The sequence below is a fragment of the Podarcis muralis genome, chromosome 1 (genome assembly GCF_964188315.1).
Source record: "Podarcis muralis chromosome 1, rPodMur119.hap1.1, whole genome shotgun sequence".
In the NCBI taxonomy this organism is placed as follows: Eukaryota; Metazoa; Chordata; class Lepidosauria; order Squamata; family Lacertidae; genus Podarcis; species Podarcis muralis.
In genome coordinates, this window is record NC_135655.1 from 47,755,299 (window position 1) to 47,768,418 (window position 13,120).

Here is a 13,120-nt window from a genome sequence, read left to right on the forward strand (position 1 = left end):
AATTGCAGTTTTGGCTCCCAACAAGTCAGATGTGACTGGAGCATTACAAATATTTTGCATTGCCAAATCAGTTTTTTATTGAAAAATACATGGGTTGCATATGGAAATAAATTAGGGCATTTGTTATCTAGATTACTTTCTTTGGCACTTTTATAAGATATTGCCCCTTACTAGGGGTAGGTTTGCTAGCTACTCTGAGGCTGTGATCAATTACTTCAGTAATTCTGCTTCCTCTCCCTCTTCCTCCAATCCATGCCCAATTCTGACAGGGACATGGGGCTCATGACAGCATAGCATTAGAGGAAGAAAAACTCAGTTTAAAATCTTATTGCTTTCTCTCATGCCCCAGCTTGAGGAACCCTCTTCAGCGGATGATCTGGCGCTCCCAGATCGAAACATAGCCTGTGTCAAGGGACTGTGAGGTAGACTGGGGGTGGGGTCCAGACCCTCAGCGATCCATCCTTTCATTCACAACCCAGCTAACCTTTTCTCAGCTTCAGATGACAGGTAGCCACCAAGCCCTAGAGAAGAGAGGTGCCTAAAGGTGCAGACTTGAGTTGCTGAAGTGCCCACCTAAGGAACAAAGACACTTTAGGAGTAAAGGAATATTTGTGAGTAAGCTACTGTATTAGAGTAGACCAAATCTGCAAGCAGTAAAGATGGCTTGCAGCTGTGTCATGAGTGGGGACTCAAATTAAAAACCCTTAGTTCCAGACCGAGTGCTAGAGCAGCATCTTTGCTCCAGTTCCCTGACTTCTGTTTATCTAGCTTAGCTGGTCACACCCTGTGTTTGGATTTTGGACTGTTCCTGGGTTGCCTGCATTTTGGCTCTGACCTCACTTCTCATGCTAGTCTTATATTTGGACTTTTTAAGATTGGGATGGCCCTGTGAGCTCCCAGCTGTTCTTCCTGTGTGGCACCTGGAACAGGACATTTGCTGGTAACTTTTTCAGACTCCACATTATTTGATCAAGTTTAATGAGATCATCCAGCTTCTCTGCTGTATCAGGTGATGTGTGTATGTGTACATACTGTATACATACAGGAAGCATAAACATAGGATGCACATTTTATAAGCACATTTACTAGCAGTACTTCTGTGGAACATCCAAAATATCCTGAATGAAGTGCATTTAAAACACACAAAGTATGTCAACGAGTGAAAGACATTTATGTGGCGGGAGCTCACTTGGTCCCCAGAGCTCCTATGTAAACAGCAGCTGTGTTGAGATCAGTCCAAAGTTGACTGTTCCAGGTTTTGGCTCACAACTGAAAGAGAATTCGGAGGTGTAAACATTTAAAGGGCCATGATACACTGCCCTTCCGCTGTCTTAAATCAGTTACACAAACAATAAACTAATAGTACTGTCATGGGGGAGGGACGCGGGTGGCGCTGTGGGTAAAAGCCTCAGCACCTAGGGCTTGCCGATCGAAAGGTCGGCGGTTCGAATCCCCGCAGCGGGGTGCGCTCCCGTCGCTCGGTCCCAGCGCCTGCCAACCTAGCAGTTTGAAAGCACCCCTGGGTGCAAGTAGATAAATAGGGACCGCTTACTGGCGGGAAGGTAAACGGCGTTTCCGTGTGCTGCGCTGGCTCGCCAGATGCAGCTTTGTCACGCTGGCCACGTGACCCGGAAGTATCTCCGGACAGCGCTGGCCCCCGGCCTCTTGAGTGAGATGGGCGCACGACCCTAGAGTCTGGCAAGACTGGCCCGTACGGGCAGGGGTACCTTTACCTTTACCTTACTGTCATGGGGCAGGAGCAGACAGCACACTGGGAGGCAAAATTCCAAGGCTCTAAGATCCTCAGAAACCTTATTCAAAGAGATCATGATTTCATCAGCTTCCTCAGGAATTTATGCCTTTCACCCCTGCCAGGTTTTCCTGATTACCAATCTTCTTTCCTCACCCCATAGAAATGAATGAAGCAAAAGTATTCATTCATTTCTATGGAGCAGGGGAAAGGGGTTGCAAATGCAATCAGGAAAACCCTCACACAGGAAACATGGTTTCCATCTTACAACATGAATAAAAGAAGATGCACCTGGAGAGGGACTTATTTTTGTTTACGGCAGCAAGATAACTTAGCCCTTCTGGGTTAGAAGCTTTTGACTGTTTCAGATGGTGGTTGTTTTCGATAAGGAGTGCCCTTTTGAATTGCCCAGTGAGAAGACTGTAGAATGCTTAACTCTCATACTGATTCTATGATTCTACAGAAATACACAGTTTCTACTTTGCCCAGTGATTGCACCAGGTTCATTCTAGTTGAACTGGCTTAGGGATTATTATTTGATCATCTCGCCATGTGCTCTGGTATTTGTAACTCCAAAGTATTGCTACCGGACACTCCAATCTCTGCCGAGCAGTTCGAGATTTCAGCAGTCTTGGTGCTCAACCAGGGCTGGTGTTTCCTTCGGGGGAAATGTGGCATGGCGGAAGCTGTAGTGTCTTTATGAAATATGGTTTACTTCTACATATTTAGCCCCGAGTCTGGATGGAGCGAGGGATCAGAGCATCACATCTCATGAAGGGCTTCCTCCCTGTAACAGTGCAGCATTGGATTCAAAAGCAGCCCAAACGCCATCTCTCTGTCTCCTCCTCACAGCTTATCTGTCCCTCAGCCCGCATGGCCTCTGGCTCCACCCTTCTTCGTCCCCAAAATCCTTGCTAAAAATGCAACCCATGCCTCAAGTAAAAAGGACATTTCCCTCCCCATGGTAACATCACACCCCCTGTAACCCTGGCAACCTCCCCCTCCCAAGTCTATACTCTATAACTCCCAACTCTGCTATACTCTTTTGCTAACTAACACAGCTGGGGGAGGGACTCCACCCCCTTATTGTTTTCCTGTGTGCAAGGACACCTAGGTAGCCCTAGCTTGACTGAACAGCTGCTTTACAAATATGCTGACCCCTTGTAAGTGACAGGAAGCTTAGGCCCAAAGGTGAAAGGAGGGGCAGACAAAATATTAAGGAGGTAAAGAGAGAGTAAAAGAGCAGATGTAAAGGTCAGTTAAAACTGGAATGTCACATTGAAAGCTGTCAGGAGACCAAACTGCCTATTTGTCTTTTTAAATAACTGGCATTTGTATGATTGCGACGCCGACATTTAGATTGCAAAAACTGTTAAAGGACTCAAGTGAATTATGACTTCAGTATATATATTTTTTTCCTGCAGTGGTGAGCTCCTCAGTGTTATTACAACTGTTTGATGGTCTGCTACTTAGTGATGAATTAATGCAGCTTTTACAAAGCAACATAATGGCGGGATTTACATAATACAGGAATTTACTGTACCTTTTTTATTTCTTCAGAATGGTTCCGAGAAGTGAGTTGTAATAAAATTGTAGGAATAAGGGCAGAACAGCCAAAGCAGCTACGTTATGCTGAGGTTGTCCTGCCCTCTCTGTAATGTGCAGTACAACTTACTCCTACGTTCCTGTTATTGTTGCCCAGAGCATTTGCCCTCTCCTGCTTGTGACAGCCAGTGATGTGGGGGCTGGGAAAACCCAGAGGCAGGGATTTTGCCCTGAGTGAGGTGCCAAGAATGTCTTCAGCAGGTAGGAGTTGCAGGCTCTCATTCAGAGGTAGGATACTTTGGCCATGATGCTGACCTTAGTCAAGCCATGCTAGTGGACCAATAGAGCCTGAGGAAGACTGTTGAACTTATAACATCCCTTTGAGATGGTTGTTTTTTACCTTCCGATATGTCTACTGAGTGGGTAATTTTGCCTTCAGCAGTATCAAGGGTGCATGGCATATTTGTTATCTTTAGTCTTGTCTTTGTTTCATTACTGGGCATTTATGAAAGTTGTGACACTATGACTTTCTTTTGCATGTGGAACACTCAAACGTTTTGTTGCTTGGCTCTGACATACCTGTTAATACAATGGCATTTGCTTTGTGAGAGTGGGAAGGCTTGCTTGTCAGTTGGCTGTACTGCAATATTGCCCAAGGCAGAAACGGCTAGGAATGATCTTCTGTGATGGTTCTAAATGTGAGTTGTATTGCCTGGAAGTTCATGTTTTATATTTGTGGTTCTGACTGAACTTGTTACCAGTAGTTGGAATGAAACAGAGTTGGGTGCCCATTGTACAATTGCAAAACATTTCCCTTGTTCTAAAGCCCTATGGAGATAAGTGTTTGCATCAAAGACACAATGTTCTAAGGCAGGATGCAAAGAAGTCAGATGAATGTAATGTCAGGGACACTTGACAGCAGTCTTGTTCCCATAGAGAGGGCAACTCCTTTCAATAGCTGTGGGCTTCAGCCAACCTGACGGAACAACTTCTGTCTCCATTCAAATTGATATGCTCAAAGCTGATGTTTCTGCCTGTATGGGACTTATATTCCCACGCCCCCCTCCATCAGGTTGATGGCAAGTTTGGAGGGGCATGATCTAGCTTGGGAAATGGCATAGAGTGAAAGGATTAAGCACCACTTCTTTCAGTGCTGCTGCTAAGATCAAAACTGGAAACTTCAGTGGCAACTTTATTTTATAAAAAGTCAACAAGAGCTGACCTTTACATTGTGTTTGTTTGGTTTGGTTGTATGTTGTTTACCACTGCTCCGTTCCATTGTTGCAAGCAGTTATACCCAGAGTGGCTGGGGAAGCCCAGCCAGATGGGCGGGGTACAAATAATAAATTATTATTACTATTATTACTATTGTTGTTGTTGTTTTGCAAGACCATGGAGCCTGACACCAATTCTCTGTTCCAGAATTGGTCTCCTAAGACAAATTTCTCCTGAGAGGTTTCACATACATGGTTACTCTTGTAAAAAATCTTTGGAACCCTGCATGGGGAAAATGTGATTTGATGTGAGCGGGGGGGGGGGGGGGGACTAGAAGCAGCTTTTTCCAAAATAAAAGAGTATCATGTTTTATTTATTTGTCAATTTATTTATTTATTTATTTATTGCAAATACTCCTATCTCCAAAAGAAGCCCAGGGCAATATACAACAAAAGATAAAACAATAAAATGCATAAAGAAAGAAAATGCATGGGAAAGCCGAAAATATCTGTAAATGAACAAAATAATTCAAACACAGAATAGTCCACTGTGGTTAGGCATTAGAGAGCAAATTGTAAAGGCTGGAGTAAATGAAATCGCCTTCAAGTGATGTCTAAATGCAAACAAGTAGGACAACAGTGGACATTGCAGTTAGGGTAGCATTGCGGAGAAGGCCCTGCTGCATGTTCCCAAATCACAAATCCTGGGGAGGACTGCAAATAGACACACCCACCCTGGTAGATTTAAAAAATTGAGTCAGCTGGTATTGGAGGAGCTCCCGAAGATGCTTGTGTGTAACAGTTATTTAGGACATCCGGTTCATCTGCTGGTTCAGCAACGACATAGGAGCAAGATAGGAAGCTGCCTTATCCAGAGCCAGACCTTTCGTCCATTTAGCTCACTGACTGGTTGTGAGTCTCCAGGGTCATCCAGCCCTGCCTGGATGATGCCTTGTTGAGAGGAGGTTAGGATACAAACAAGCAAACGAATCAAAAGTAGCTATTGCAACATCCTCTGTAGCTTAACCAAAACAAAATTTACTGAGGCTCAGCAAACGACAAAAATACATTAGTCTACTTTTCATTCATGCCATGGCAATAAGGTGTGCACACAAATGTACACATCAAAAGAGTGGTTCCCATGTCCAAACTCTGCTATCTGCCACCTTCCCTACCCTTTAGTTTGAAAGACTTGAATATCAGCAAGTCCAGCCCTGATTTGGGCTTAATTCTTTCTTCGCTGCCATGCTTCATGTAGGCTGTCTGTCTTTTTATTTATTTATTTTTAAACAACAAAGCACCACTGTTAAACCATCAAAGACTGTAAAATACCTATGTGGATGGTGGTGGTGGGGAGATGGGATCACGACATCACAGCTGCCAGCCAATCAACACTGTGTGTGGTTTAAGTCTGTTGCAAACCTGCAGAATCCCAGTGGCAATGAGCGTGCTTCACTCCTCCCTTGCCCTCCAGTGGGAGCCTCTGCTGGATCTGGGTTCCTTCTATGAAGAACATGTCAGGATCCAACCCATTATTTATGATTACACTTTAGTGTCATTCCTTCAAGGACGGTGTACATGGGGCACCTGTTTCCTCCCCCTACTTTTATTCTTGTAGCGGTCCTTCAAGGTAAATCCATGTGAGAGATGGTGGCTGGCCCCAAGGTCAACTTCATGACTGAGCTGAGTTTGGTAGCCGAATAATTATTATTGTTCCTGGAGAACCTGCACAGCTGCTCGCAAGAATCTCAGGAAACACAGGTGCTAGTTTCCGCTTACCACCTCTTCTTGTCCCTGTCCGTGTTTGTAAAGGAAGCGAGTTTGGCATCTTTCAGCAAACTTTCCTTCTTCAAAAGATTTCCCCTCCCACACAAGCACAACACCCCTTCCCATAGGAAGTGTGGCAGCACTTACTGGTTTCCTGCTGCTGACTGGCTTCTGCTAGGTGTAACTTAGTGTTGTACAGGGGAAAACAATATTGTTGTCAAGAGGGATGTTATGGTCGGGTTCTGTAATTCCATGTGCAGCCGGACTTTGAAATGTCTCAGCCAAGCGAAATCTTAGAGGCAGCGTTGGACATGTTTGGCACGTACAAGGGAGGCACGAAACCGAATCAAGCTGCTTTGGTTTTCAGCGAAGAAAACGTGGGTTTCTGCTTCAGTTTGTAAAGTAAGGCCTTGTTTCATAGTCTGCATGCCAGTATTGTTTGAGGTGCACAGAAGAGTCCGTGGTTTGCAGAAGTTAGCAGAAGAACCTCTCACATACAGCCGCCAACTCCTTTGGGCAGAATAGCTCTTCCAGCCAATGAGGGAAATGGAAAGCAAGTTGCCAGAGTGCAGGAGGGAGGAGAGAAGGGGCAGCACCTGCTGCTGCTGAGTGAGCTGCATTGTGAGCACTGGTGGAGGAACGGGGTGGGCGGGGGGAGCGCATCGCCCCCGGCACCAGGGAGGGGGGTACCATTGTGTCCGCCCCCAGACACGCGCTGCGCACCCCCCACATGCCCCGTGCCACGCCCTCACAGGCAGTGTGCCACGCCCCCAGGACGCACACCTGCCACGTCCCCACCTGCTCTCCACCCCCAGTGCTGGAGCATGCAGCTTCGCCCCTGATTGTGAGTCCACAGATATAGAAGCAAGTGCACACTCACATGGAAAGGGCAATGGGTCCTGCCCTTTCTGACACATGGCAACATGAACGAAATGAGGAGACAAAGCTACTGTTCAAAATCAAGTAGAATTGTGAGCATGTACTATTGGATTGCTGTGATATATTTGACATTATTGACTGAAGTCAATTGAATGTTAAACGGTGTCGATCGACCACTTTGTCTTAGAAACCATAAGTTCTAATGCAGTTGGCCTCCAATCAACCATTTGGCTGCTTGCTTGCTTATTTATTGATTGATTACATCTATAGACCCACTTTTCCTCCAAAGAGCTCAGAGTGGTGCACATGGTTCCCTGGTCTCCATGTTATCCTTACAACAACCCTGTGAGGTAGATCACTCGAGTCTATGGTGGCCCAGGATTATTCAGTGAGGTTCATGGGTGGGTTGGAATTTGGACCTTGGTCTTCCAGTTCCTGGCCCAACACTCTCCTATACCATACTGGCCTTTGTGGATGACACAAAGTAAACTAAGATGGTAAAAATGGAAGGTTTCTGCCAGGAGCTCCAAAAGGAACTCTCCAAACCAGGTGAATGGGCAACAAAATGCCAAAGGTAGTTCAAGGTAAGTAAAGTGTTGTTCATAGGGGGGCAAAAAACCCAAATCCCGCCTTTACAGTATAAATTGACTGGGTCTTAACTGGCAGTTACTGATCAGGAAAATTATATTGGAGTCATGGTTGATAGCTTAGTGAAAAATCTGGTTTAGGCTAAAACAGCTAGGAGTTACTAGGAAAGGGATAAAAAAAATAAAATTGCCAGTATTGTAATGCTCTATATACAAATGTGGAGTCAAATTTGAGATACTGTGCAAATTTGGGTCATCATGTCTCCAGAAGAACAGCTAGAAAAAGTGTAGGAAAGGGCAATAGAAAATATTGGGGGTGAGGGGGGAGCACTTTCCCTACAAGGAAAGGCTACAACGATTGGGGCTTTCTTGTTTAGGAAAAAAAAAGACGAATAAGGGGCAACATTACTGAGATTGTTCACTTTCTTCATTCTATGTATAATTTTAGCAAATATACCCCCCTTTCTCTCAAAGTACTAGAACCAGGGGTCATCTGATGAAACTGAGTGGCAGGAGAGTTAAGGTGGAAGGCACTTCTTCATACAGTGTACAAATAATGTATGGTTTGGCTTCCTGGGTCATGCAAACCAGGGCATAGGGGATCGTACTACAAAAAACAGGAGCAATAAGACACACTGGTGACTTATTGAACATGCACAGTTTTGCCTTGGGGCAGGACATTACCTATGCTGTCAGTTTTTCTTCAGTGACCACTATTGGCCTCTCTTCTGTAAAGGAAATGGACAGTACAAAGGCTATCCCAGCACTCACATTGCTCAGGGAACGAAGAGCACAATAGCACGTTCCTGTTTGCAACCTGCACTTCAGTTTTTTATTGGCGCTTTTCCTATTTTTGACCACACTGTGGCTAAACCATCGTCCTTGCATTGTGTGGTTAGACTGCAGAATGTAGCTGTAACTTCCTAAAAAACATCTTGCTATCAGCATGTATATTGCCATTCTTCTCTTAGCCTTTGAAAAGAAAGTTTGTCTCTTCTTTATTTTGTTTTTAAGGAGTAGCTTGAAGAACAACATAAAACATGTTGAGATTATTGTACTGCATTTCTTAGGTAGGAGTATTGTATCTCATTCCATATTTTCCTTAAACATTTTTGGTTTAAGATTATTAAAATACTAATTCTGCACCTGGGTGGTTGCCCACAATTTCGTCTTTTTTCTTGATTGGGATGCAGCCCTCTTTTCTTTTTTCTTACCTTGTATCAGCAGGTGAAGCAAATGTGTTTTCCTTTTTTCTAAGGGAAAATCCTAGGTTTCAGTTACATGGTCCTGTTTCAGACCTCATATCACACGCTCAAATTAATGCTAGTCAGAGGCACAAAACTCTAATTTTAGTCCATTCATCATTCTCCTAATTAAGAGCCAGCTAATGAGTTGCCAGCTCAAATGCTTTACTTTCATTTCATGGTGCTTTCCTCTCCTTAAAGCTGCATAGGCTGAGACAGGCTTACGCCTGCTTCCTATGGAGCAATAATACGTCTCTTACTGTTTCCCCAACCATTTTCTGTATGGAACCTTTACTTGATGATTAGCTTCAGATTGATGGCTTTTCTCCAGTGCAGCATAACTGTCTTATTTCTAGCTACTACGTGGCATAATTCCTCTCCACCCACTTCGTTAGAAATCACTGGCTCTGCCATTGAAACAACAGTTTTGCTTGCTCACAGGATGGTAAATTGTAGCCAGTGGCTTGCACCGCTGTGAATAAGAGATAAGGTGGATGGAGCACACAATAATTCCTAGCCTTGTGTGTCATGTGTGTGTGACACTGTCCTTCAGTAGCCATCTCAGAGCTTAGTATACAGAAGAGTCAACATGATTGTTGAACAATAGAGTGGTACCTCGGGTTAAGTACTTCATTCTTTCCGGAGGTCTGTTCTTAACATGAAACTGTTCTTAACATGAAGCAGCACTTTAGCTAATGGGGCCTCCTGCTGCCGCCGCACTGCCAGAGCACGATTTCTGTTCTCATCCTGAAGCAAAGTTCTTAACCTGAAGCACTATTTCTGGGTTAGCGGAGTCTATAACCTGAAACGTATGTAACCTGAGGTACCACTGTAGTACAGTTGAACCTGATAGGTGATGTCTTTGTGGCTCAGAAGAAAATGAAATACATCTTGTTGCTTTGTAACTTTTATAGAGATCTCCAGAGCTGATTGCCCCAACAATAGCCATTTTGGATCCCAGGAAATGGCTTGCATATTACACTTCTCATTTCTTCTCTGTTACAAACAGAAACCGTAGCTAAAATTATGTTGAGTGCAAGTAGGACACTGGCTGAAATCTTTCCCCAAGCCGATGTAACCAGGGTCCCTACCTGTCAATAGAGCCATTTGATATTGTATCTCATTTTTGTATGTTAACAGATGTCTGAGTCCTAGTGCAAAGTCTGTTGACTGGTTCAATAAATTGATTGAGCCGTACAACTGAAGCTATCCGTTAAGGGTGTCCTTTTGTTTTCAGGCAGCTTTTAAGTTCTTGCGAGGTTTTACTATTGATTTTGTTGGGGCTGTATTTCTGTATTGCTTTCCTCTTTGTTCTTTTATTGTGAGTAGCATTGTTCTTCTTGCAATTTTGAATTTTTGCTTTTTGTTTTTTTTAAAAAATATTTTTATTAAAGTTTCAACAAATTTTTATCATAACACAATAACAGACAAAACATAATATAAAACTTAAAAAAAAAGAAAACAGAAAAAAGTATATAAATTCAAATCTTATTTTCTTGTAGCTTACTTTCCCGACTTCCTCACACCTCCCTTTTCCGTATTCCAATTTCTAATTTGTTTTCAGCAAATCCTTCCACTATTTTGATTAATTTTAATATTGCTTATTTTCTTTTAAATTAACCATTCCACTACTGACCACTTATCCTCTAATCCCCCATCATTTTAACACTGGTTAATTTTACCAGTGTTAAATAAGTAATTTTAAATAAGTAATTTTCTTTACTTATTAAAAATAAAAATAAAAATAAAAATAATAAATAAATAAAATAATAAATAAAATAAATAAAATAATAATAAAAATTAAAATTAAAATTAAAAATAAGTAATTTTCTTTACTTATTGCTCATAAAACATCTTTACATATTCCTTTCAACTATGTCACTAATGCCGCACTATCTTTATATCCTGCATCACTTTAACATTCAAATAATTTACAATTTTTTTGCAGATAGTCTTTAAACTTCTTCCAATCTTCTTCCGTTTGTTCTTCTCCCGTATCTCGGATTCTGCCAGTCATTTCTGCCAATTCCATGTAGTCGATCAATTGCATCTGCCATTCTTCCAGGGTGGGCAAATCTTGTGTCTTCCAATACTTTACGATGAGTATTCTTGCTGCTGTTGTTGCATACATAAAGAAAGTTCTGTCCTTCTGAATTTTTGCTTTTTGATTGTGAGGCATCCTATTGGCACTGAAGGTATGGGATATTTAAAAAAATAGAAATAAATAAATATGTAAAGCCAGCTGCCCTGTTCAAAATGTGGCTCTTAAAGCAACTCTTATCTGCTTTCCTGCCCTGGCAGAAGCACACCTGATTTCTTTTTTAAAATCAAGGTTGTTGTTTTTTAAGTGAATGGATTGCCCAACATTGCACCTGTAAGGAAAAGAAAACTGTTCCCAAATTCACATGTGTGAGAGAGACATTCTCAAATGCATGCCCTCTGTTACTTTGAAACCATGGCTGCTAAATGCTGCTGGCTTCATTAGAAAGCCTGGCCATCTGTGAAGAGGGTGGGTTGTGCATCCTAACACAGTGGCCCATGCAGCTGTCTGGAGAACAGCATTGCCCTGAGGTTTGCCTTCACAGATAAAGAGGGACAACTGGGAATAGGTAAATTCCTTCTCTTGCAAATAAGCCAGCCAAAATGACTGAGACAACACTTAAAGTCAACCTGCCTGTCCTCTTCAAAGGACAATAAGTTTGCCACGATTCTAGCTTCTGCTCTTTTGGAAAACAGCAGCTATTCCCCATCCCTCTGACCCTGACCCTGACCTTCCCTCCTACATGTCCGCTTTCTAAGTTTTCTATCCATCCCAGCACCAGCTGTCTGTTCCATAGCAGAACATGCATAGATCCTTGCATGCATTCATGCACATGCACTCTGTGGTTTGGGGAACTAATCCAACTCTGGCATTAGAAAGGGGAATGGAGTAATATTACCCTAACCCCACACCCCACACACAACCCAAAACCACACAGGAATTCCCCATACAAACCAAGCAGTTGTTATGCTGTAACAAAGTTGAGGTGATTGGGTAAGTGGGGCAGTAGTCCTTGCCCCCAGTCCAGTGTGAATCAATAATATCTGTTGCTAAAGAGCATTCAGCCCAAACGTGACTTGCTTGGTAAGGGGAGAGGTTCCACTGCGTCAGGATCCTATTCCCCCTTCTAGGTGATCCACGCAGTCCAAGACGGCTTGCCCTATACTCCGAGAACAACTGCTGTAGAATACAATGGATAGCACGCAAGAGTTGGAGAGAAGGACCTACCTGTTTCCTAGCTTTGATAAAGAGACAAGCTTGCAAACCTCTGGCCTGGAAGGGAGCTTCTGAACCCTTGAAAGCAAAACACCATGGAGAAGATTTGTCATTTCTACAGAAGCAGTATGGTGGCAAAAGCTACACTTGCTAGCCTTCATCCTGCCATTCAGCCACTTAAGATATTGGCGGTTTTCTTGCAATCTTGTTGTTGTTGGCATCCGTCTGTCTCAGTAGACAATGAAGGAAGTGCGCCTTTGAGGGTGAAGTCAAACCGCTGGAGGGTTACAGCGTCTGCTGTGGCTTGGAAATCATAGCCTTGTTCGGGGAAAATGAGTCTGCTCTCTGTTTTTGATCAGAAGCCTATTGGAAAACAGTAAATGAAGGAACCCTGTTGGGAGGGTATCCTTGCATTCAGATCTGTAGAGTACATTCAGGCTGCATGGGCCAAATTGCTTTGAATTTTTCTTCTTGCCAGCACTCATTCTCACTCATGGCCTTTTTATCTCCAGGACGTTTCTGCCCTGCAGAACTTCGATATAATTATTCCCTGACACTCACCAAGTAAATCACAGCACCAGTGCTGTTGAAATATGGGTTTCTTTTCAGCAGCCCGGTATGTTCTCTTTGGAGATTAATTATTCCCTTTTCTTCTCTCTTCCAGACATTTACAGCCTGGTGTAACTCTCACCTCCGCAAGGCTGGCACGCAGATTGAGAACATAGAAGAAGATTTCAGGGATGGCCTTAAACTTATGTTACTCCTGGAAGTCATATCAGGTAAGACAGCCATTGTGCAAAGGTTAAATGCTTTGGGGGGAAACTCCAATCTAGTGAATCTGCTAAAGTACAGGGGCTAATAGTTCAAGCTTGCACAAA

At 43.2% G+C, this 13,120-nt stretch overlaps 1 protein-coding gene across 7 annotated transcripts in view; it reads left to right on the forward strand.

Annotated features, from left to right (window-relative positions):
- Positions 1-13,120, forward strand: part of ACTN1 (actinin alpha 1) — a 94,395-nt gene that overhangs the window by 35,852 nt on the left and 45,423 nt on the right. For all 7 annotated transcript variants that reach the window (XM_077927741.1, XM_028725417.2, XM_028725426.2 and 4 more), the window contains exon 2: positions 12,907-13,021. In XM_077927741.1, the coding sequence (XP_077783867.1) occupies positions 12,907-13,021 (115 nt within the window). The remainder of the gene's footprint in view (positions 1-12,906; positions 13,022-13,120) is intronic.